Source organism: Musca domestica, unplaced genomic scaffold (genome assembly GCF_030504385.1).
Source record: "Musca domestica strain aabys unplaced genomic scaffold, Musca_domestica.polishedcontigs.V.1.1 12, whole genome shotgun sequence".
Taxonomy (NCBI): Eukaryota; Metazoa; Arthropoda; class Insecta; order Diptera; family Muscidae; genus Musca; species Musca domestica.
The window spans coordinates 6509875-6534764 of record NW_026712155.1 but is presented as its reverse complement, the minus strand read 5'-3'; the positions used below and the strand labels follow the sequence as shown (position 1 = coordinate 6534764).

Sequence of the window (24890 nt, the reverse complement as noted above, 5' to 3'; positions counted from 1 at the left end):
GTCGCTTACGTTTCCTTGAGGATATGCTTAGATATTTTTAATTTTCTCAGCCACCTAAAAGTATTCAAATAAAGCTTAGTTCGAAAGAATTGATATTAATTGATAAAAAATAGTCTATCGACTTTATAGCGTTCCTTTTGTCATATTCTGAAATATTAGTCTGAGATGACATAAATTTTATATTTTCTTGATCAGCATAAAATTCTAGGTCTAATCTTTGTCCGTCTCTCTGCTGATATTGGATAGAAAGCTAATAAGGTCTAGGTCTAATTTCGGCCATATCGCCCGTCTTTTAATAATAGCCTTCATTACCGACGTAGCCCGAAGTATAATTTCCAACCACTTCAAGGAGGACTCAAAAAACCAAAAATGTTGTTTTTCATTTTTCTTAAAATATCTTAGAATTGACCATTTCCGAAGACCGCCCATGATCCCCGGGCAACTCTTGGCTTCGACGGTACCTCCAAATTTGTAATACTTTGCAAGTACACTTTTATATTCAGGGTTCATCGTATGCAGAATCTTTTCCTATCAACAAATATTCAATATAGATTCACTATTTGACATGACCTTTATATACCGGTACCTTCGTGTTCCAAATATTTTGAAGACTTTCGACGCATTTTACATAGATTCAGTTTGGCATTTCAGGATTTGAGAGGATTTAAAATATCTCTAAAGAAATGGTCAGTGAAGGTTTTTTTTTGATATAGGCCCCAGCTAGCGGCATCTGATATTTGAATTTTTTAAGATATCAACTCCAGAACTGGATGTAGTTTGGCAGACTGGGTTCTAATTGAATAAATATTCGACCTACGAAAACTTGTTAGTATCGGTAAACCTCACGACAAATTCAGGATTTACCCCATCTAGCGGCATTTCCTCATATTTGGCATTTTTAAGATATCAGCTCCAGAATTGGCTGTAGCTTGTTAGACTGGGTTCTAATTGAATAAAAATTCGACCTACGAAAATTTATTAGTAACGGTTAAGATGTTACCACAACCTCACGACCCATTCAGGTGTCTAGAGGCAGCAATCTGAAGAGGCAGCATTTTATTTTTTCCAAAATGAGATCTATAGTTTACCTTTTAGGCCCCTAAAAATATACTCCAATTTATTAAAACACTTTTGTAGATCCTTATTATTGTTTTGGAATATGATATCTTATAAAACCACCGTCCACCATTTTTTTAATCAATTTTAAATTTCTTCACAATATTCTGTTTCATCAACTTTAAGGCCCCTTAAAGTATACTCAATTTTATTTCCATTTGTTTTTATATTGTTCTATGCATTCTTTTTTTTGCCATATTCAATAACCGTTTCAAATATGACATTTTACAATAATCTCTTTTAAATTTTATTTGTTCAATGTTGGTTTTAATTTTTTTTTTCGAAAATTTTAATTTAAAGTTTTCTTCTGCAAACATAAATATTGCTTTTCTCCTTTTATCTTTCTCTCTAAACTGATACAATTGATTTTTTTCTCATAAATTCATAAATTATTCATGACATGTCAAATTTATGACATTTCACAATATATTCAGACAAACAAATACACACGCATACAGAAAAGCTAACGATCATTGCTGTGACGGTATTTATTTGTTTGATTATGTATATGTATGTATTGCATATTTTTAGGCTATAATTAAAATTCAAAACAAACGAGAGAGAGAGAGAGAAAGAGGGGAATGACTAGCAAACAAACCACAAATTATAAAACAAATTGCAAACAAATCGAAAAAAAAAAAAAAAACAAAATGTCCATAACACTCATGCATGGGATTAGACAACAATGGGAATCATTGAACTCAAATAAACCATTTTAAAATTTGGGTCATTGGGAAATGTGTGTTTGGGGATGATTTTAAATATATTTCTGTAAACGAGACCGGTCTAGGGCTCATTCAATTTTATTTAAATCGTAATAATCATGTTTACTGCTGACAGGGCTCAAGAGAAATCCTTTGGTGTATTATGTATTATCAAGTGTTACTGAGTACATACTTTTAGGCATCAGTATTGTTTTTACAAAAAAAAAAAAAATAAATAAATAAATAAATAAATAAAAATAAATGAATAAATCATAAAATAAATAATAACATAAAAAACAAACCAGACTAAACGTGGCATATTTTCAAGGTCATTAAATTATTAAATTCTCCAATAAAATTCATTGGAATATCAATCCATTTTTGGGAGAAGTTTTCAAATATTAAATCCTATTTTCAGGCAAAAATTTGCCGAATATTCACTTTACACATTAACATTTTAAACTGCCTTTAATACAAAACAAATCACATTTTTATAACATAATCAACCAATTTATGGCCATTTAACAAATTAAACGCATCATGTTATCACAATTTGAATGTCAAATATTTTGTTATCCTGCATTTGTTTATCTTTCAAATGCCATTGAGGATAAATCTAATGTTTTGACAATAAAATTTTAAATGTCTTCATTTTGCAATGCAGATTTACTGTGAGAAAAAAAGTGGAAATGAAAATGAAAAAGAAAAGCAAACAAGTTTTTATAGTCCAATCTCAGACGGTTTATTGCATACTTTTGGGAGAAATAAAAAAGTATACGTTTTTGTGGTGTTAGGTTAATTTGGTTTTCGATGCATATTTTGGGGCAGAGAAGACATTTAAATTTAAGTTTAAAGGAAAACTTTGGATTTTTGGCAAAAATATTTAATTTAAAAAATTTTAATATTTAAAAAATAGAAAAGTTCACAAATTTAATGGGGAAATTTACATTATTCAAAAATTTGAATTTACATTATTCAGACATTTTTTGAAAAGGAAAAAACCTTGTTTTTGAAAGAAGTTTCCAATTTCCGAGAACGAAGAACTTGTCACCTCCACTATGTGAAGACCCCAAATTATAACCAAAACAATTGTCCTCCAAATCCCTAGAATTTTGAGAGGGCGAACCATGTGGATGTGTCAATATCTATAAATGATGAGTGTTTTTGCCAAGTAGTTTTTCTGTCGGTTGTGAATAAAAAATACCAAATTATAATCCAGTCAATGGAAACATATAACCAGTATCTTCAAAATGTCAATAATTTTGGCATACCGATCTATGCGGGAGCACTGAAAAATTATTTCTGCGAGGATGGGTTTAAATCTTTTACCAATTAAAAATATCAGACTGAAGCCACTGAACCGCATTTTAAGAATGTTCACAAGTCGAAGTTTATATGGGGTCGATACTAAAACCCATTTTTGTGCTGTCACTACCGCTTTAGAGGGCTTATATCAGAATATAAATCTATATATGCCAATTCTGTTTCACTCAAAGAAAGCTCAAATTGCGTGATGTTGACCAACTCCGTTCAGAAATGGAGACCAAATCCTCAAAATCTCGGATATCAATACCGTAAGTTAAAGCACTTTCTAAATACCAAAAATTGGAGGTTACCATTATATATCGATCTACGTTGATCAATTTTTGGGCAGAACATGCTCCCACTTTAGTTGGAAGATGCGGACAGGACAATCAAAACACTTCAAATCGGTCGTAACCCCTATGTTGGGCTCTGGGACGCACGCAGGAAAGATTTTCGAAACCATTACCAAGTTGTCCAACTAGCAAAAAATTAATTTTTCCCAGGACCCCGACCCTGCTAACCTTCCTGATAGGACTTATGCAAAAATATAAACCGATTTTAAAAAGAAGTTCTTAAGTCGAATAAATGATTCCCCAGACTCCCAAATTATTGTAAAAACTAAGAGGGCTATACCAAATAATGGCCCTACACTGCAAAAGTTCTACATGAAGAGATCCTCTTAAAATCCATATCCAAATCTTGAAAAAATGTATGAAAAATCCTTGAATTTTTTTTTCAAATCTTATGGTGTATCCTTATGTATGGTGGTCCTGCATTGGCATGTTTTTTTGGAAAAGATTATACATACTGAGAACCCTAAAAAAGTCAATTTATAGTTTATCAGATTATTTGAGCTGGTATTTGCTTAACAAAATCTACAAAAATGTAAGAAAAGTGATCTCTCATGGTCAAATATAAAACCAAGTTCGACTTTGATTCGAAAAGTCGAAATCGAATATTGATTTTCAACTAATTTGATAAAAATCGGCCTTTATTCTGAACTCAAATTTCATCTTTTGCTCTCCACTTTGTATAGATATTTGGAAAGAAAAATATATTATAGCGACTGAGATTTTTATGAAGCTAGGATTCTCCAGTCTACGAGGGCTAAATTTTCTACAGAAAAATAATCCATTGTTCCTTTCTATTAGAAAAGATATTTTATAAAACCCAAGAGACTGAAATTTCTTCATAGAAAAATCCAAAATCCCACGGACTAAGATTGTCTTACAGGAAAAAAATCTATCCCACTGTTCGGTAGACTGAGTTTTTCTACAAGAAAAATTAAACGGTGCCATGGGATTGAGTACTCTCCAAAGGCAACATTTTAACAGTGCCAGTAAAAAATTGTTCTTTCCATCTAATAGCCAAAGTTTTAAGTTGAAATCGACTTTGGTTTTAAGATCGAAATCGCCGTGTTCTGGTTCGAAAATAGATTTTTAAACAAAATTAAAAAGTGGACTTTTATGAAATAGCAGATCCAGGTTTTTTGACCAAAATCTTTCCATAGAAAAATTCAGCATTTTAAGGCATTCCATTTGTTTACCCAGAATCATCTGAGATTCTTTCCGTAGTAAAATCATTGAGATTTTCTGACATACTTCAATGTTCAAATGTATTTTGTGGCATATTTTAGGGATCACTTACCAAATTTAAATATTTAACCCCCAAAAATATACCCCACTTTAAAGTAACAAAAAAAAAAACCTGTTACCTTTGACGTTGAAAAATTAAACAGCACAACAACAATTTAGTTAAACTTACGTCTTATACCCCAATCCATCATTGTGTGACCGGATAAAATAACCGCAAAGGAAACCAAAGAAAAATAAAACAATAACAAGCGGACCGACCAACCGAAAAGCAAACACAGTCAGCCACTCTTCTCGGCGAGAACAAAATATATATTTAGGTATTTTTGGTTTGGATTTTCTATATACACGTAGAAATTGAGACAATGATGAGATGTTGCTCCGGGCGGATGATGGTTCACTGGTATTTATGACGACGACGATGTAGATGCTGCTGAAGTCTGATCATTGTTAATAAGGAGTTGCTGCTTGGCGACCAAACATTGGTTAAGCCTTATAAATTGCCAAATAGGAGAATCCAAAACATTTTGAAATTTATGACATGAAAGGATTTTGTGTTGAATTGTAGTCATTATGGCAATTGGTGAAGAGGACACACGTGTTTTTTTTTTTTTCAATTTAGACAAAATTTGAAAGGTTTGCGGGTGTTTCAAACATTTTGTATTGAATTCACTCAGACAAAAATGAAACTAAATTAAAGCTCGCATCATTTCTTGGTATTATTTTTAAACTATTAATTTCTTTTATCATTTATTTAAATTAAAATTTCAATTTTATTTTCTTTTTTAATATTAATTTAAATTTATCGGCGGCTTTTGTGTGTTGTTGTTATTTGTTGCACAATTAAAACATAACTGAATGTTCATTTATGTGAATTTCGTTAGAATTCATTCGTGTGCCAGCCAGCCAGTTGTGTCTGAGACAACAGCAGAGGAGTTCATAGAAATATTTTTGGTTTGAAGCAACCGAATTGTATCGAACATTATGGGGGGCAACAGCAGCAACAGCCACATTTGAGCAACAAATATAAGCCCCCAACCCCCAAAGAAAAACAGAAGCTCCCAAAAAAGAAAATTCCTTTAACCAAACTGATGTGTCGTAGAGTCCACAATCAGACACAACCAACTTCAGACATCATACCAAGGACATACAGTTAAAATAAACAAAACCCAGCAAAGGCAAATCGGGAAAATCTATGCCACTTTAGAATGTACCAGGACACGCTAAGGGAAGACACTTGGATACAACCACAACAACACAAACACCAACGATTCCTAACACCATAAACCCTCAACGTAACATTAGAATAGAAACGGAACGGCTTCAGGTGGTATTAAAAGAAGACCGGCAGTGAAGTAATTGCTACTTATGAATAATAATACACAGAGAAAAAAGGATAATATATTTCTCGTAGTAGTGAAGTCTCTCAAGAGAATTGGGTAAAAAAGTATAAGGAGAATTGAACATGGGCTATATCGGTCCACTTTTGGTTATAGACCTTTAATAAAGGTACCTCCAGACTTTCGAGGTCTTAAATGTGTTTGACACAAATTCCAACCGAGTGAGATGTTATTTGACATTAAGAGGCCTTTATGTTGAAAAGCTTCCGCATTTAATATTGCCTATTGATTTGAAATATTTTTATGTTTTGGGTTTATTTTCCAACGATGTTATAAAACATCTCTGTATAGAATTACCATTGCCTCATGTCCCCATATGAGGGAACCTCCTAATTTTCCAAAAAACAACCACTGTTTTGCAGGATTGATATTGTTATTATTATTTTTTTTTTGTTAAAAAACAAGATAAAAATTATCAGCCGGTTTTGCCGACACTTGTATAACCTGATCAAATGTCCGCTTATTTTAGTATGTTTAGACTTGCGTTATGATTATACAAATTTTGGATATTTTATGGTAAAGGTTATTCAAAATGTTGACCCCTTTGTGGAATGTACCAGAAGAAGTGGGTCGATACAACCTATATTCACAGCAGATCTTGTATTAGTAGCAATATTGAGGTGTGTGAAATTTGAAGAGAGTCGGAAGCTTATATCGCGTTTTATAATCATTTTGGTTACTCAATAACTCAACCCCTTTGTGGAGGAGGAACCAGTAGAAGTGGACCGATATAACCCACTTTCACACATGATTTTGTTTAAGTGGATGTGCCGAGTTTGAAAGGAATGGGATGTTCATGTCGCGTTTTGTAAGCTTCAGGGTTATTCACAATTTTGACTTGTCGTGGGAGAGATACCAAAAGTGGCTATCGTTAGAACACTCTAGCATTTAAATGTGAATAAATCTTTTGTGTCTCGTACCATCACTCATTATCGTGATACTGGAAGGAAGGAAGTGGACGGAAGAAAACAGCAACATCAGCAGAAATGGTTCGAAAAATAAAGAAGCGGCCGGAAAATGGATTGTGAGCTGAACATATCACAATATTCCATTCGGAAAATATTGAAAGGTGAGCTCGGAGAAATCCATTGAAATTCCAAAAAGTGCAAGAACTTACACCGCAACGGAAAGAAAATAGACTTAAAAGAGCTAAAGAATTGCTTCGCTTGGCCGAAAGTGGTGAACTGCCGAATATGATTTTCTCCGATGAGAAAACATTCGTTGTACAGTCGTTTGTAAACAAACAAAATGATCGTGTTTACTTGCCAAAGAGGTCAGCTGAAAATGTGCACCTTCGGTTGACCACAAGAACTCAAGCGCCGGCCATGGTGATGATGTGGGCCGCCATAACAGCCGATGGTCGCTCTCCGCTCATATTAATCGACCGTGGCATCAGAATAAATGCCGAATATTATCGCGAAAATATTCTGGTGCGTCTAGTAAAGCCTTGGGCACGCAAATATAGCCCATTTTCACACCTGACCTTGTACTGATGCAAATATTAGGATTTGCAAAGTTTGAAAAAAAAACTGGACGACCCTTTCTTGTCCCATACGGTAAATTGTTTTCTATGAAAAGGTGGACCTTTTTTGAGGGAGGTACCAAAAGGAGGGGACCGATCTTCCCTATCTCCGAACTCGATCTAATTTTGACAATATTACGATGAACCATGTTTTAACTAAGTATAGAGATAGATGGCGGACGGACGGACACCCCTAGACCGACTCCAAATGTCCTGAAACGCATTTGGTCCAAAGAGATCTAGAGTCCATGTGGCACTTTAACCGTATCAAATAATATATACGCTCTCTAGCTCATATGACTAAAGGCATAACAGTTGCTAAGTCTTACAGAACTGGATTTTTTATAAGAAATCAATAATATTCGAGGACTGAGGAAAATTTATTTTCCATAGAAAAAGAGACTTATTTCTGTAGAAAAAAAATCCACTACTCTGGGGAAATTTGTTTTTTCAACAGAAAAAAATCTTAGTTTCCCTATTAGAAATTTCACGGTCTCCGTGGACTGAGTGTTTCTATAGAAAACATTTCGCAGATCCCTCAGATTGAGTTTTTTCTTTAGAAAAAAATGCGGCGGTCCTAGTGGACCGAGTTTTGTCAATAGAAAACCCCCTTAGGGCACGGGACTAAATATTTCAAAATTCACAAGTCCCACAGAACTGACTTTTTTATAGAAGAAGAATTCAAACAATTCAGCCTCGGGACTGAGTTTTTTCTATACAAAAAATTCTAAAGTCCCAGAGGACTGAATTTTTATATAGAAAAATATTCTAGAGGCCCAATGGATCGAGTTTTTTATGTGGACAATTTTCAATGTGCCGCGGAGCTAAGTATTTTCCTTAAAAAAATTATTGCTTCCGAGAGAACTGATTATTTTTCTATATGGGACTGAGTTTTTATTATAGAGTTTTCTATGTAGAGAAAGTTTCAGAGACCTCGAAGGCTTAATTCATCTATGGAAAAGAATGCAAGTTTCCGAGGACTAAGTTTTTCCATAGAAAAATTCCACATTCCCCAGGCAGTTACTTTTCCATGGTTTTTCTACGGAAGAAATTCGAGTCGTTGTTTTTATAGAAAAATTATACTTTCCCTAGAGATTTCATTTTTTACTAAAGAAAAAATTCCACAGTTTACGGGGACTGAGTTTTTCTATAGAAAAAGAAATCGGCAATCCTATTTTTTCTGTAAAAACCCGCAGGGACCTTGACTGAGCTTTTTTTTCTAGACAAAAATATTCCACAGTCCCTCATGTTTTCTATAGAAAGCCGAAGGTATTTGTGAACAAAACCTCTCCTGAAGTCTACTTCGAAAAAGTCGGAATAAAAAAGTATAAGAAATAACAAATTTTTGTTAGGTGTATTTTTCTCATATCCTTACAATAACATCCAGCAGGTGGTCATTAATAAAAAGTAAACATTCCATATAAGTTTTCCCTCTCTCCTTCCCTTACACCCTTACAATAACCACTTGGTTCTCTCTATGACCAAGAGACAAAATATAATGGGGATACACACTCTCTCTATTTCTCTCATACTCATGCCTCACTTTCTGTCTACATCATGCTGTATGTTTGAGTTCGATGCATGGTTATAATAAATTTCAGTTAGTACAACATACAGGATACGACTTTATTTACTCTGAATGTCTTAATGTCCTTTTTTCATGATTTGTAGGGTATTGTGTTTGTTGTTGTATGCCCTGTCGGAGAACAATAAAGTACTGCTAACAAAGTAATAACAAACAAAAATTTACCATCACAACATAGCCGGGTTGGTGGTAGAGAGTGGATGATGTCGTTGTAAGGACTTGATGAAATAATAACAAATAATAGAGAGAGACACACACACAGCCATACAGAATGGTTGGTTCGTTGGTTGGTTGGTAAGGACTTGCTGATGTACAAATGGCTAAATCAATAAACATAATAATTAAGTAAGGAACTAAGTCAATAAAGGATAATTTAGTGGAAAATGGGGGGAATCAGAATGGTGTCGTCGGTGGCCTAGTTTCTGGGGAAACAAGGAAGACTTTTGGGAATTCTTAAAACTTGTTCACGGTTTCAGACACGTGCAAAGGATTAACGAAAGCTCAGTGTTTAGTGGGTTAAAGACTACCTCTATACAAAAACTAGCCAGTCTTGGAGTAAACTACAAGTGACAATAGAAACTAATACATTATTTATAAAATATTTTCAAAAATATTCAATTATTTTTAGACTGAAAAAAAAATATAATTTTTTTCAACCCAAGAAATTTTGGAAATGGTACCAAATTCTCCATCGAATTTTTTTTCTATTTTTGGCTTCATTAAATACCAATCAGCTAATTAAAGGTCATTTGAAAAGTCCTTATAAAAAGATTTTCATCAATTTATCTGTAAATCTAAAAGCCATTTGACTTTTACCCCACCCCTCCCTGCAAAAGTATACAACAATGAAGCAAATAACAATGTGAACGCCTAAAGGTATACCACCCAAAAAAAGTAACCTTGCAGACAATAGCCGTCTTATCCTCTGTGCTAAGTGACAAATTTCACACACACACCCACCCACCACCACCACCACATGCGACTCGGGTCACATTTGGATTTTAATTTAAAAATCGTTTCCTTTTTTTGGTTGCTCCTTGCCTCCTAGCTCCCATGGATATTTTGCCTCCTGGCAAATCACAGCAACGCAAAAACGTTTCTCTTTCACAGCACACCCACGTTTTGGAGCATCGCTAAAAAGAAAATCCTCTTATTAAAATACCATAATATGATTTTGAAAATCTTTGACAAAATGTTTGTCTCCTCTTGTTCTTCGTCGTCATCCTTTTCTTCTTCTTCTCCAATGCCGGGGAGTAGACTGTAGACTGTCAACAAAATTTAATATGAAAATCACAAAATCTTTAAAGCCCATAATCTTTAATATTCATTTTTCACACGCCATTACATGCTGCTTAAAAATATCATCACGGTAAATATTGAAATAATTCGAAGGGGGATTTTTTGTGGGGCGATTTAAGGAATTTTATAGAAAAAAATTTAAGATTTCTATAGAAAAAAAAATCCGCAATCCCCGAGGATCGAGCCTTTTTCTATAGAAATGATTCTAGGGGTCAAAAAAATAAAAAAAAATATTCAAAATTTCAGGGATTGAGTTTTTTAACAGAAAAAAGTCAAAGTCCCCAGGAACTGAGTTTCTCCATAGAACGCATTTCCATGTCGCCGAGGATTAAGTATTATATAAATGTTAAATTCCCGGAGGACTACGCATTTAATAATAAACCTGAAATCGTATTAAGTATATATATGGGAGATATATCCAAAACTTAGCCATTCTCGATTCTCGAGAATTCTCTTTTAAAAAAACTCAGTCCAAGGGTCCTCAGTCCCAGGGGCTAAGAATTTTTTCCCACAAAAAAAAATCAGTCTCTAGAGACTACGAATTTTTCCTTATGGGGAAAATTAGTGCCCGGTCAGTGTGGATATTTCCTATGGAATAATATGAGTCACGAGAATTATGGTTTTTCTATTGAAAAACTCAGCTACTGTTGATTTATTTTTCAAAACTTAGTACCGGAGTTCAGGGTACGTTAGTCTTAAATTCGGTCACATTTATTTTTAACCAAAATACCTCCATATTCCTCCTCTCCCCAATAGTGCTAAATTCCCGTACCATTTATTTTTATAACACATTTATGTGTGAACATGAACAAAAACAAATTTAACATAAATCATGGCCTAAATATTTTGGAGGGAGAGGCAGACGACAAAACAAAACCGTCATCAACACCACCATTTCCCAGCAGCGGCAACAACTGTTGCCTATTTTTAGGAGGAAGTGCAAAAAAAACAACAGGACTGTAACATTTGTGTGGTTCATATGTCAAATGTGTGTGTGTGTCTATGTGTCGTAGGTCGTTTAGACTCCAACTGCCAAGTTTAAAGTAAGTCATGTAGATATTATGACCGAAACGTGACAACATGTTTACGGTCATAAAAGACATTTGTCTAAGTGGGGGGTTATGGTATTTAAAGAGGCATTTAAACGTTTTGCTACTTGTCTAAATTGGCACTGGGGGGTGTCGGAACATCAATTCGTATTACAAGAGATTATTTACGAAAAGGTGAAATTACACAAATCATAATAAAGGCCTGATGGGAATTTAGGGAAAAAAATGTACAAAATATGGACATGTCCAGCCAGTAAATAAAATATTATTCAAATGCATGATGTGAAATGGAATGCCATTCTTTAATATAGAATTCGCAAAAATGCTTTAATTAAATTAAAGTATAAATATGAATTTTTTTACAACTACAATTAAAATTTATTGCATACTTTTAGGAGCGACCAACAAAACGTTGCAATTTCTCCCTTAAAAAAGTCATGAAACCATTTAAAATGGCCCATCATCTTTTTGAGCTATAAGGTAATTTTAATTAATTTCATATTTTATGGCCAACGTGGCAGTGTTACCGGCTCCCTAGCTTCCTTGCTCTCTCAACCCTTCCCTGGCTAATAAACTCTCTGCTACAAAGGTAATAAATCTTGGTTGATATTTTATTGCGAAAAATTTAGCTAAAAGCCTTTATTAATTTAATTACGTTGCCAATTAACTACCATTGAAACAATTTAATGACGACATGCCAGCCTGCCAGTCAGTCAGTCTTCCAATTTAGTTCCTTACTCTCGCTGCCTGTGCTTCCTTTTCCTTGCTGCCATGCTAACGGCTCGCTCATCATCAATGTCAAGAGCTATAAGCGTCACTTGTAACATGGTAATTACATTACATTAAAGTTTCAAGCTATACCGAGCGCCAAAAGGGCTGCTCTTTCTTTTTTTGTGTGTGTTCGTGTTTAAAGTGAAATCTACCACCAATGAAGAAAAGGCAAAAAAGGAACAAATAAGATACGAGAGTTAAGTGTATAAGGAGAGCCGTTTGAAAACGTTTACAATCTCATGTACTTTTGCGTCTTATGGCAGACAAATAAAATCAAAACCACACTCAAATTTCGCGAAATAAAATCGAGAGTAATAACAAGAGATTTTCCGCTCATCGGATATTTGTGGTTGTTTGTTGGTTGGTTCGTGAGTAAATGATATGAAGGAAAGGCCATTCCCAGTAGGTAATTTAAAAAAGATAATAAATTCTGGAAATACAGGTAGATAAAAAATCTACGTAAAAGAAATTTGTCAATAGAATAAGTGTAAGAAGATGTACAAGTTATTAGCTATACAAGGTCTTGGGAATTCTCATATGTGTAGCATAACTTTAAGAGCTTTTTCTCTTTTAGGTAATCTTCTATCCATATAAGTGTTTAGGAAGAAGTCTTCTATCCATGGCCTTTACTTATGAAGCCATTCGTAGACCGTCCATGGAAGACTTTTAGGAGTTTTGTAGGTCTTTAAAATATAGCATATCTTTAGGATGGCTTCTACTTATAGATCTCCTTTACACTGAGGGAAAAATCCCGTTGCGAAATCAAGCACGTATGTTGTCATTTTCGCAACGACCCGTTGTTATATTTTTCAACAACGGCTGTTGGTGAATTGTGCACGAACGTGCTCAAATTGACACCGAGACGTGGTCAACTTTCGGTACCAACAACAGCCGTGCTTAATTTGTCCATTTGTAATATTGGTAATTGCAGCCGATTACACACGAGTAAAAAATGACAACGGTGGTGCATGATTCACACACGGTCGTTGTCAATATGACACCGGTCGTGTATGAATTATGCACCACCACCTGCATAATGATGCACCACCGTTGTTACTTTGTACACCGACGTGCATGAATCGTACACGATCGTTGCCATTTTAGCAACTACCGTGTATGAATCATGCACCACCGTTGTCATTTTTTTTACTCGTGTGCAATCGGCTGCATATTTACCATTTTTTCCGTGTTATTGAAAGAGAAAGGACGCATTGTGCAAAAAATTTATTGAAAATGAATAATAATTCGCAAGATCCTCAAAATATCATTGGTGAGTTGTTAGAAATCGATGGCAATATTGTTGTGGTTCGCGATACAAACCATTGCAGCAGTCAAGATGCGGAAAACAATGAGGACGATTATATGTTAAGGGAGTTCTTAAAAGGAATAAATATGGAGTCGCTTTTTGAACAATTAAAAGGTAAGTAAATAAAAATGAATTTTTCAGTTAATCAGTGTAATTAACAAAGAATTTTCTTTTTTGTTCTTTTAGCATCACATGTAACATTTCGCAGCTTGCAGTACTTGAAAAAAGAAGATTTAAAGGAAGCAGTGCCACCATTGGGACTGCGTGTTGAATTCAGAGAAAAGCTCTTTGCTTGGAAAAAACGAAAGGTACGTATTATTTGTTTTACAGAGTTGAACTCAGTATTAATATTGTCATAACAATAGCTCGGGATTGATGACGAAACTATGTCAGTTCCATCTAAAATAGGTGAATGGTGGAAACGCAACGAGACACCTGCAAGTACTCCTGGTACTCCCGACACTACAGGTTCGAACTGCTCAAAAGCCAAAGGAATTTTGTCAGAGGTAAGGTAAGAGTAATATTTGTGTAAGCATAGTTAATGTAGTTTTTTTATTTAATATAGGATCTAACGGAATTGTTAACACATACCTCGAAGGGGAAACTAGCGCTTGAATGTAGTAGCGTTAATAAGAAATTAAGTGACGAGCAAAGAGATGATATAATTAATATAATTATTGAAGATATTTTAACCAACAATGTTACTCTTTACACTCAAGACTATATGCGCATATTGGATGAAATTTGAATTGACCTATTGAGTATCCTAAACTCGAACAGGATTGACTGCGCTTTTATTCAGGAAACACATTTAAAAGAAAGGCATCGTGTTTCATTAAGAGATTATGTCTTTTTAGAAAATAAAATTGGTGTTGGAGTAGCACTTATTCTGCGGGATAATTTTGATTTTACCAGAGTTGAAATTCCAAATCTTCATGTACCAAATGTATTTGTTTTTGTTAATATGATTATGGACGGTCAGCTAAAAAGAGTTTTATTGGGCACAGTTTACTTTGCTTCAAACTTGGGGGATTCAGTCATTTACAGCAGTTTGTCAAATATAAATTCTTTCGCACAAAACTATGATTGTCTACTTATAGGCGGCGATTTAAACACTAAAAACGTATGTTGGGGTGATTCATTTACAAATATAAATGGCAGATCACTTCAACGTTGGCTGAATGATAACTCACTTATAAGATTGTGTGATTCTATGCCATCATTTCCAAATGGTTCTTCATTTCTTGACCATTTTTTAGTCAGTCCAAATTTAGTTAATATTCTCCAGCCAAATTTCCGTATAAAGACTTTATCAACATTTTCAGATCATTATGCATTGAAATTAGAACTGAAATTCGGAGATCTTGAGCTCCTTATTAGACAGCCCCAAGTGTTTATGTCGTTTAAAGATACTAACTGGAGTCAGTTTCGAGCCGATTTGGACGCCGAATTGGAAGTTCATTTCCCCTCCCATGATTCAAATCTTTCAAACAGTGAGATTGACACATATATTGATCACTTTAGTACCACAGTTAATTGTGTGTCCTCGCTACATTCGAAGAGAATTAGTTTGAAAAATAGGAAATATAATATATCAAGGGAGGTACAACATCTTTTTAAATTAAAGCACGACTGGCAAAAGGAGCTAAAACGAATATATCACAGGCAAATGAATAGACAAAATTCGCAGTATTTATTATTATCCAAACAAATTCAACTACTCAAGATTTTAATCAAAGAAAAGGTAAAGATTGAACAATCGCAAATGTTTGATGAAAAACTTAGGAATATTAAACCAGGCCCTAATGCATATAGGCAAATTTACGGACTAATAGGGAAATCTAGGAACTTGATAGATAACGAATTATCAGTAAATGGAGTGGTCATTAATGATGAAAATGAAAAAGTGGATATATTGAGGAATCATTTTGCTCAAATTTATAATGGGCCAGCTCCGAATAGAGATGTGACTCAATTAGAGACATCGGTAAATAGCTATCTGGCCGATGTGCCAAATCAAATTATTCAATTCAATGCTGAGTTTACATCTTTTAATAATGAACACGACAGTAAATTCACAACTTTAGAAAAAGTTTGCCTAATTTTAGAGAAATTAAATAATAAAAAGTCGTGTGGTTTAGACAATATTTCTAACTACCTCCTTCGCAAGCTTCCTTTAAAAGCACTACAGTATCTAGTTGTCATATTTAACAATTGCTTAAATAATTCATATTTTCCTACAGTCTGGAAGATTGGAAAGATTCTGCCAATCAAAAAGAAACAAAATTCATCAGATATCAACAATTTAAGGCCTATTTCGTTGCTATCTAATGTAGGTAAATTATTTGAAAAAATTATACGTGAAAAAATGAATGAGGGTTTACGATCCGAGTATATTCCAAATTATCAATTTGGCTTCAAAAGAGAGCATTCGACTGTAGATGCTTTGACTAAATTTAGCAGTGATATAATTTCTAATTTACGTGAAAGGAAATGTACTGTCGCAGTTTCTTTGGATGTTGAAAAAGCATTTGATAGAACATATCATAATGGTATATTATTTAAAATGACAGAATTAGGATTTGCAGCTAATGTGGTGAAGTTATTTCAAAGTTTTTTTACCAATAGAAAATTTTATATACAATTGGGAAATTTGAAATCATGTGTGGAGAATGTGTCATGCGGTGTTCCTCAGGGATCAATTTTATCTCCCCATCTATTCAATATTTACATGTATGACTTCCCTCATACTATGCAAAATTCTTTGGGTGTATTGTACGCAGACGACTGTCTTTTGTATGCGCACGCTGAATCTCCTGCTGCGGCGTTGTCTATGGTATCTTGTCATTTAAACACAGTTAATGCTTTCTATACTGATTGGGGTATAAAAATCAATACTTCTAAGAGCGAGGCTATGTGTTTGAGGAACGCTTCAGGGAAATGTAAGAGATGGGTTGTACCAGAAAGCAAGTCCTTGAAGTTGTCTCTGAATGGAGTAGAAATACCATTTAGAGATAGATTTAAATATTTAGGTGTTTGGTACAATAAATTATTCAAATTTAATGCAAATGCGCGAGGCTACTTAGGTAAGGCATATGGTATTAAGGGGTCATTTGCAAGACTTCTTAATAGCAAGTCATTACCGACGAAAACCAAGATAATGCTCTACAAAACAAGCATTAGGCCTGTACTGGTGTACGCACTACCTATATGGTTCCCAATCTCTCCAACGGTAATGAAAGAGTTTGAGATATTCGAAAGAAAAATACTTCGTCTCTGTGTTGGAAAAAATTTTAAGTACCATAATAAGCGTTTCTCAAATCGGTATATATACGAAGCATCGAAAGTTACCCCAATCTCAGTATATGCTATGCGTTTAATTAAAAACTACGCTAACAGGGCTTTTATGCATTCAAACTTGCTTATTCAGGAATGTGTTAATAAGGAATCTAATTTCACGTGGCAAAATACTAATTACGTCTCACCGTTAGGTATTGACTTATACATGTCTCTGGAAGATATTCAGTGTCCAGAATTTTACATTAGCACCTCTCGTGGAATTCACAGGGGCTAGTTAACAACTTAGATGAACAAACTTTCGTTTGATCATCTCTGTTGTTTAAGTGTAGGTTAGGTTTAGGTTAAGTTAGTTTTAAGGTAAATAAAATGAGACATGCTCTCAAACATTGTAGTGCCGGGAGCAAGCACGATATACACTCTTAGTTTAGTAAACACTAATTATCAATTTTTGTAAAGCCAGACGCTGAAAATACGCTTTAGTCATTAAAACAAAACATTATAGTTTTAAGTATTTCTTTCTTCACTTCAAAATTGTAAATTTTCGTGTTAAAAAAAAAAAAAAAGACTCAATAAAAATTTGAATTGAATTGAATTGAATTGTTCCGTTTTTCCTCTTGAAAACGAAATGAGGGTAAGATTAACAATATAAACAACGTATCTGATTATGTAGTTTCTTAACTTATAATATGTCTTTATTTTTAGGATTATTATTACATTTCAAGAAAAGGAAAGAACAACGCAAGCGGAAAACTTTATGCCAAGTATAGAAACAAGAAGTCCAAAAGAATAAAGCTTTTGATTTCCGAGCCTAGCACAAGCAAAGCAGCAACTCACACATCTCCTAATTTTTGTAACAAAGATGTTCCCGAAATTGATGAATCAGTTGAAAATTCATTGAAAGCTTCCTTACTAAGAGAATGTAATGATTGGGGATCGATCTGCGAAAAATGGAAAAGATCTTTTAACATACGGCAAAGAGATATAAAAAATTTAAGTAGCCATACATTTCTCCTTGAATGGACGAAGTTGTCCGATGCAAGAGCTTCAGAATTGGTAAGTAGCCATGAGCTATTTATTTGTATATGGATACTAATGTTTCGTTTTAGGTCAACATTGATTTCGATATTATGTATCCACAGAAAGGCAATCTTCTACTTTCTAAATGGGACCAATTTAAGAAAAAAATTTACAATTATTATGGGAAAAATATTCATAACGAACATTGCAAACAACTCTTCGCAAATGTTTTGACGGCAAGCAGCATAGGTAAATTTTAATTCCTGATTTATCATAAACATTAAAAGTAATATTTATTTTATATTTCGGTTGCAGATGCTCAAGATTATATATACGCAATACTGTTGAATTCAGTTTTACCATCACCTGCTAGGTTTAAATGTGGAAACGGTAAATTACGAAAAAAAGTAACAATAGCTGATTCGCAGGAAAGTTTCGTACTGCGACTACCGACAATTAACGATTATAAAAGGCAAATTGATACAGTCACTGAAAAGTATTACAATGCTGGATTAACTATACAGCCATTTATAATTGTGGAGGGTTTGTCCGATTTCAATATAAAAGGTTTTTATGTTTTTTTTAACCACAATTTGTTAAAATTTCAATCGTTCCTCGAATGTTTAGATACATGTTTTAAAATTTTTCATGCACTTTCTTTAAAATATCCAAATGCCTGCCAAATTCCATGGATTTTTATCCAAAAATATTTTTATGAAATTAATACTGTATATGATATAAAATCAGTTAATTTGACTTCACTTATTAATTTCTGCAACAATAATTAAAGTACAATTCAAAATGTATATTTGCTTTCGTTGCCGTAAGCATTTTGATAAGGCAAATCTTTTAATAGCTCATTTGAAAACAGACCATTTAATGTCCACTAAATTTTTAAAAGTACAATGCGTTCAGGACAACTGTAAGCAAACATTTACAAAATTTACGTCATTCAGAATAGAAACTATAACTTAAAAATGACAGCTAGTGAAACTATGTGTTTTACTAATTTTTTACCTTTAATGGTAGGCGATTTAATTCCTTTCTCCAACGATCACTGGAAAGTTTTTATAATATTATTACAAATAATCGATTTACTTTTAAGACCAAGTTATATAGAAGACGATTTAATAAAATTGGAAGAATTAATTAGAGATCACCATTCACTTTATATAACATTATACGGTTCGTTAAAACCGAAACACCACTTTCTTGTCCACTATCCCACAGCTATCCGAAAATGTGGTCCCCTTAAATATCTCTGGAGCATGAGATTCGAAGCTAAACACAAGGAAGCAAAAGCCTATTTAGGAAATACTACATCAAGAGTAAATCCCTGTCGTTCATTATCTATTAAGTCTGGATTGAAATTTTCCAATTTTTTATTAAAACACGAAGATAACTTAGAACCAAATGTTATCATTAATACGCATACCATCGAAGATTTGGCAAAAGAGGAATATTGTTACAAAAAAAGTAAGCCAGTTTTAAATTACCAAAATTGCAAAGTGTCTGATGACATTTTTTTTAAGGGAACTAGGTATAAAAAAAACTATTATTTAGCAACAAATAATGCCGCAATTGAACTTTTCAAAATTAAACATTTAATAATTGAAAATGAAAATGTTTACATTTTATGTAACCAAGTAAAAGTTAAAAACTTTGATTACCATTTACAATCGTATGAAGTTGGTTCTCTGAATGAGGATACAATTTTTTTAATACCAATTTTAGATTTTATTACTTACCCATTTCACTTATATCCTATGAATAATGGAAAAGTTTATTTCAGATTTAAGTTAATTTAATTTGTTTCTATACATTGAATATATGTAATTCGAATTGTTTTGTTAAATCAAATATGTATTTATATTGAATTTATGTAATTGGTTTCGTTCAATAAAATACTTTTCAAAAAATGTCGTTTCTTCTACTAAGGGTATAAAATGGAAAAGGAACGGATATCAAAAAATGACCACCATTGATTTCAATCTGACAACGGGCGTTGACAATCCGACAACGGAGCGTTGACAATCTGACAACGAAGCGTTGACGATCTGACAACGAAGCGTTGACAATCTGACAACGGGGCCACGTATGTGCTCATTTCATGCACATCTGTTGTTGAAATCGTTGCCAAAATCTCGGTGTCAAAATGACAACAGCGTGCTCATTTTGACACCAAACGTGGTTGATACACTATCATACACGGATGTGGTCATTTCATACACGGATGTTGTCATTTTTTCTCTGGGTGTAGATGTTATTCTTTCTACAGTAGTCCGTTTTGAAAATCGTATATTTGGAGGAGGACTTCAGAATGACAATAAGTTTACATGGGAGATCTTTAGACGTCCTACTATCTACATTTTACATTTTATCTATAGAATACTATTAGAAGTTGTTATATCTATAGAGGGCCTTTAGGAAATCCATACGTCCATAGGAGAGATTAATGTCAATGGGGGACCTTTAGGAGCTATTTCATTTATAGAAGAACTTTATTTCGTAGAAGATTACTTTTAGTTTCTGGAAGACCTTTCGAGAATTTTTGTATTCAGACGAACCTGTGATGAAAATCGAATCCATTGAAGGCAAATGGGAGGACTTATATAAAGGAGATTTTTAACCTCCTCTTTTTATATGACCTACAACAGACCTTTTATCTTCAGAAGACCTTTAGTAGGCCTTCTGTTCACAGGAAATTTTTAGGAGGTTACATCGATAGGATATCTTCAGTCTACACAAAACCTGCCGAAGGACTTTCATTTAGAGAAGGTCTAAAAGTAATCTTTAAAAAATCTTCCCTCTATAGAAGATTTTTGGAAATCTTTCGCCTGCATAACTACCTACAACAGGCCTTACATCTTCAGAAGGCCTCCCGTCCACAGAAAATCTTTAGGAGATCACATCTATAGGAGATTTTCAGTCCACACCAAACCTGCCGAAGGTCTTCCATTAAGAGAAGGTCTAAAATAATCTTCTTAAGATTTTTTTGGAAATCTTTCGCCTACAAATACCCATTGGTGTGTTCCATCTACAGAAAACATTTCGATAGGCCTTACATCTTCAGAAGACATTTAGTAGGCCTTTAATTTGTACAAGTCCTTAGGAGACCTTCCATACACAAAATAAAAGAGGTTCCACATTTATGGGTACAAAAGATACGATTCAAAGGAAATCTTTATAAATCGAAGACCCTCAGGACTTTAATCTGTACAAAATTGGTTTGATATCTTTCACATACGAAAGGCGTATAGGATTTCTCAAAAAGAGTCCTTAAAGAGACAAGCTATATAAAGAAGGCCCATAGGAAAATGGAAGAACAAGATGAGCTCTTCTATTTGTGAAAGACTTTTAGGAGGTCTTCTAGGTATAAGCGACCTTTATGAGAAATTCTTCCTTAAAGATGACTATTGGGGTGCCTTTATCTGACAAGTACCTTATCTGTGTCTATTAAGTATCTTATCTGTGTCTAGTAAGTACAAGGTACCCTTTAGAAGACCTTAAGAGAACCTCTTATCAACCACAAGACTTTTATAAGATATTCCAGCTTTACACTTTCGAAGATTTGCTATTTCTTAAAGATATAATCAGCTTATAAGTCCTACAGGATCTCTGTTAGAACTATTTTTTCTCTTTAAATTCTGCGTCTTTACTTACTCACTTCAGACTCCACATTTCCCTGTCCCAAAGGCGACACCGTTCCCCACTAACTAAACATTCACTTGTTTGATTGCAACACCACACCACAGTTAAATAAATATTTCAGACACAACATCCTTTTGAGAAAAGTAACCAAAGAATGGTCTCGTTCAAGACAAAACAAAAACAACAACTAAAACCAAAATTTCAACTACTTCGTAGATGCCAACATCCACTATTTATTTATGTCATTGTGTATTCAGATTGTTCTTTTCCCAAAAAAAAGAAAAAAATCCAAGAGAACGAACGGAAGTAAACCATGTTGCAATGCAAAAACAAGTCGACATTCAAATCGGCTGGCTGTTCGCTAAACTAACCACAGTCAACATGTCCTGGCTTTGGTCGCTGCTCTCAGCCAGAGTGGTTGTTATTTTTCAAGTACAGCGTTAGGAAGAGAAAGAGGAGGAGAAGGATAAACATCCTAGCATAGCATTTGTGCGTTGCGGTGTGGCTCTATTAAAAACAAATGACCCATTTAACTTAAGAAGCTTTTGAATGAGATTTCAAGATATCTTCAGTTGTAAAATGGCCGTAACGGCGGAATTTAACCTTTGGAATATTTGTTTACGTACACAGGAGGGTGGTATGCAGTGATAACGAAAATTTAGATTCTTAGAAGCTAGTTTAAAAATTGGGGAATATTTAAAGACAATGCAATTAGAGGACAATTCAAACAGATTATTTTATGGAAATATAAAACTAAAGATGTTTCCTTTATAAAATATTTCATTGGGCGTAAGTTCCTTATATAAAACATTTAATACAAGCTGTCTAAATGTCCAGGGAGGTTTGGAGCAGGAAAAAAGGATTGAAGCCTGAACAATAAACGTCCTACCTCATTTTTTATATATAAGCCAAGTACTTGTTGTGAATTGGCTTGGTTTCCTCATTTTGACATTTCCGTTTGTAAATGTCCTTTTTTTAAATGTCAGCCTTATTGTTTTGTATTTTTTTTTAATATACTTGAAAGAGAATTGCGGCCTCAAACCGACAATAAACGCAACTAAAGTAGTGAGGAGGAGGATAATGTTGTTATTTTTTATTATAACAATAAACGTCATGTTAAATGGTCCAAATGTGTAAGAAGGAAATGTTCCATGGCAATTGTGTACCGTCGTTTAAGTCATACCGGCAAACTTAAGGTGCCATAAACGATGGCATGCATGCATGCCACAGACGTTTATACTGCCATCTATCCATCCATCCCCCACAATCTCGCTATTGACCTTTTCCTCTCAAACAATAGAAAATAAACAGAATAAAATAAACAAAATAAAAAAAAATTCCCTCATGTCCAATTTCCCCATTGCAGAAGGCGAAGATGATGGGCCACCGGTCTCAGTGGAAACCCCATACCTTCTTCTCTATGCTAGTTTACAACATGTGTATTTGTTCGAACATGTATGGACCGCATGTAAATTGGCCAAGCATATGAAATTTAGCGCATGCTCTCTTGATTGTAAGTTATGTGTTTTTTTGTGTCCTTTTGAGGTGTATTTTGTATGAGTTGCCATTGGAAGTAGAAATCAGCTGTTCGTGTATCACACTTCCAGGCTATACAACACTGAGAGGAAAATGTGGTTTATAAAAATAATTTAAAAAAAAAAAAATAGTGAATTAACAAATCATATATAAATATCAAAAAGTAAATTTTGAAAACAATTTGGTTACATTTTTCTATGAAAAAGAAAATGGTCTACTTATAATACTGTGCAGTAATCTAGGGCATGTGGAAAGTCCAAGTGGATAAGTCAGTGTTCGGTTTGCAGATCAAATCCCAAGAGGCAATTCTAAATACAGAAGGCAATAGGACTTTAGGAGACCTTTAGAAGTTATACTGTCTATAGAAAGCTTTGAGACCCTTTTTATAGAATACATTTAGGAGGCCTTATATACAAATTATACCTGTAGAAAGTATTTTATCTGTAGAATACAATTAGGAGGTCTCATATCTTTTAAGGGATTTCAGGAAATAGGATGGGATAATTTGATGTTTATAGGAGACTCTCAGAACTTATTTAAAGTAGAATAATTATCTCAGAAAAACATAACTTTACAGAAGAACTTTATTTTATAGAATATGGCTTTTTAATTGTAGAGGTATTTTAAAAGACCTATTGACATATTCTACGTGCTGAGGAGATATACTAGATATTCCATTATCAGAAGACCTACGGAAGATATATCTTTGGAAGACCCATAGAAGGTCTTCCATCTATATCAGTTTTAGTGGAGTTTCTCGATTTGCAGAGTCATATAGCAGTCCAAGTGGAAGTAAAAGTATTTGGTTAGCAGCTCAAAATACCAAGAGAATCCTAAAACAATTAAAAAAGCTGTAAGTTCGGCCGGTCCGAACTTTGGAACGAATTTAGCTCAAAAATAATAAAATCCGTTAAAAATTCTGTGAAAATCTTAAAAGTACCGAATGTAGCTGTTATATTAGGGTCTATACGACGACATGGACCTGCATAGGTAACTTTTGGCATAAGCCATTACAATATTTAACTATGAAACTTAAAAAAATCGGTGAGTAATGTAGCTAAAATCATCAAAATACCGAATATAGGGAGATACCATTATATGGGGGCTATACGAAGGTGTGCAGCTGTACAGGCAATCTCCTGTCTTAGGCTGTAGTATCCATTTCGAACTTTTAATACCAAATTTGAAACAATTCCGGTGAATAATATCGCTGAAATCATCAAAATACCGAATATCGGGAGGAGCTCTAGTTAAACTCTATTAAATGCTCTATAAATAGAATACTTCTTTAAATTAATAAAAAATATAGGAAATTCTATAGGAAAATCACATTTTTAGAAGATCCAATCTCTAGAGAACACCTCTATGCTATACACAAAGACCTATAGAGACTTGAATGAAAAAGACCTATAGAGACTTGAATGTACTTTGAAAAAATTTAGTAGATATTTTTCCAAAAATGGGAAATGAGAATAAAATCAATTTGTAGAAAACGTATGCTTCCATCCCTCTTCATTTACTGAGGTAGCAAGTTTTCCTCGGGATGTTTCCCATCAATAAAACATCTCTAAAATACCTTCAATCAATGGTAGACCCATAGAAAGCTATTTATGTTTAGATCTTCACTCTATCTTCAATGCAAAAAAAAAAAAAAGGATTTAAAATAAATTCATCTGAAGAAAACCTATTATCCATCCATTTTCATAACGGCTATTATCAATACAACTCCTCTAGAGC

General features: G+C 33.8%; 2 protein-coding genes and 1 long non-coding RNA gene across 10 annotated transcripts in view; 2 read left to right on the top strand and 1 right to left on the bottom strand.

Moving 5' to 3' along the window:
- Positions 1-24890, bottom strand: part of LOC101892464 (afadin) — a 176688-nt gene that overhangs the window by 77512 nt on the left and 74286 nt on the right. Inside the window, exon 1 of one of the 7 annotated variants that reach the window (XM_059118131.1) lies at positions 4890-4926. The exons of the other annotated variants lie outside the window; for them this stretch is intronic. Within the exon in view, the coding sequence (XP_058974114.1) occupies positions 4890-4911 (22 nt within the window). The 5' untranslated portion in view covers positions 4912-4926. Of the gene's footprint in view, positions 1-4889; positions 4927-24890 lie in introns of those variants that run through there. 7 annotated transcript variants of the gene reach the window in all.
- Positions 13350-14374, top strand: LOC131800629 (uncharacterized). Of its 2 annotated transcripts, none has more exons than XR_009341475.1 (3): positions 13350-13957; positions 14015-14155; positions 14215-14374. XR_009341475.1 is itself a non-coding variant. In XM_059118133.1 (3 exons), the coding sequence occupies exons 1-3, from the start codon at positions 13460-13462 to the stop codon at positions 14162-14164; spliced, it is 576 nt and encodes a 191-aa protein (XP_058974116.1). In that variant the 5' UTR covers positions 13350-13459; the 3' UTR covers positions 14165-14196. The 2 variants fall into 2 exon arrangements, 1 of the variants encoding a protein (XP_058974116.1); XM_059118133.1 differs by lacking the exon at positions 14215-14374 and having other exon boundaries at positions 13350-13763; positions 13836-13957; positions 14015-14196.
- Positions 17558-18847, top strand: LOC131800630 (uncharacterized). Its single transcript, XR_009341476.1, has 3 exons — positions 17558-18002; positions 18056-18215; positions 18282-18847. It is a non-coding gene; the product is annotated as an uncharacterized LOC131800630 (long non-coding RNA).

What these genes read in the sequence shown, in the direction of transcription:
- LOC131800629 (XM_059118133.1), top strand. Translation starts at nt 13,460, where the DNA reads ATGAATCATGCACCACCGTTGTCATTTTTTTTACTCGTGTGCAATCGG. An exon ending in GCTTTTTGAACAATTAAAAG is followed by an intron (nt 13,764 to 13,835) that starts GTAAGTAAATAA and finishes TTGTTCTTTTAG; the next exon opens with CATCACATGTAACATTTCGC. An exon ending in TTGCTTGGAAAAAACGAAAG is followed by an intron (nt 13,958 to 14,014) that starts GTACGTATTATT and finishes TCATAACAATAG; the next exon opens with CTCGGGATTGATGACGAAAC.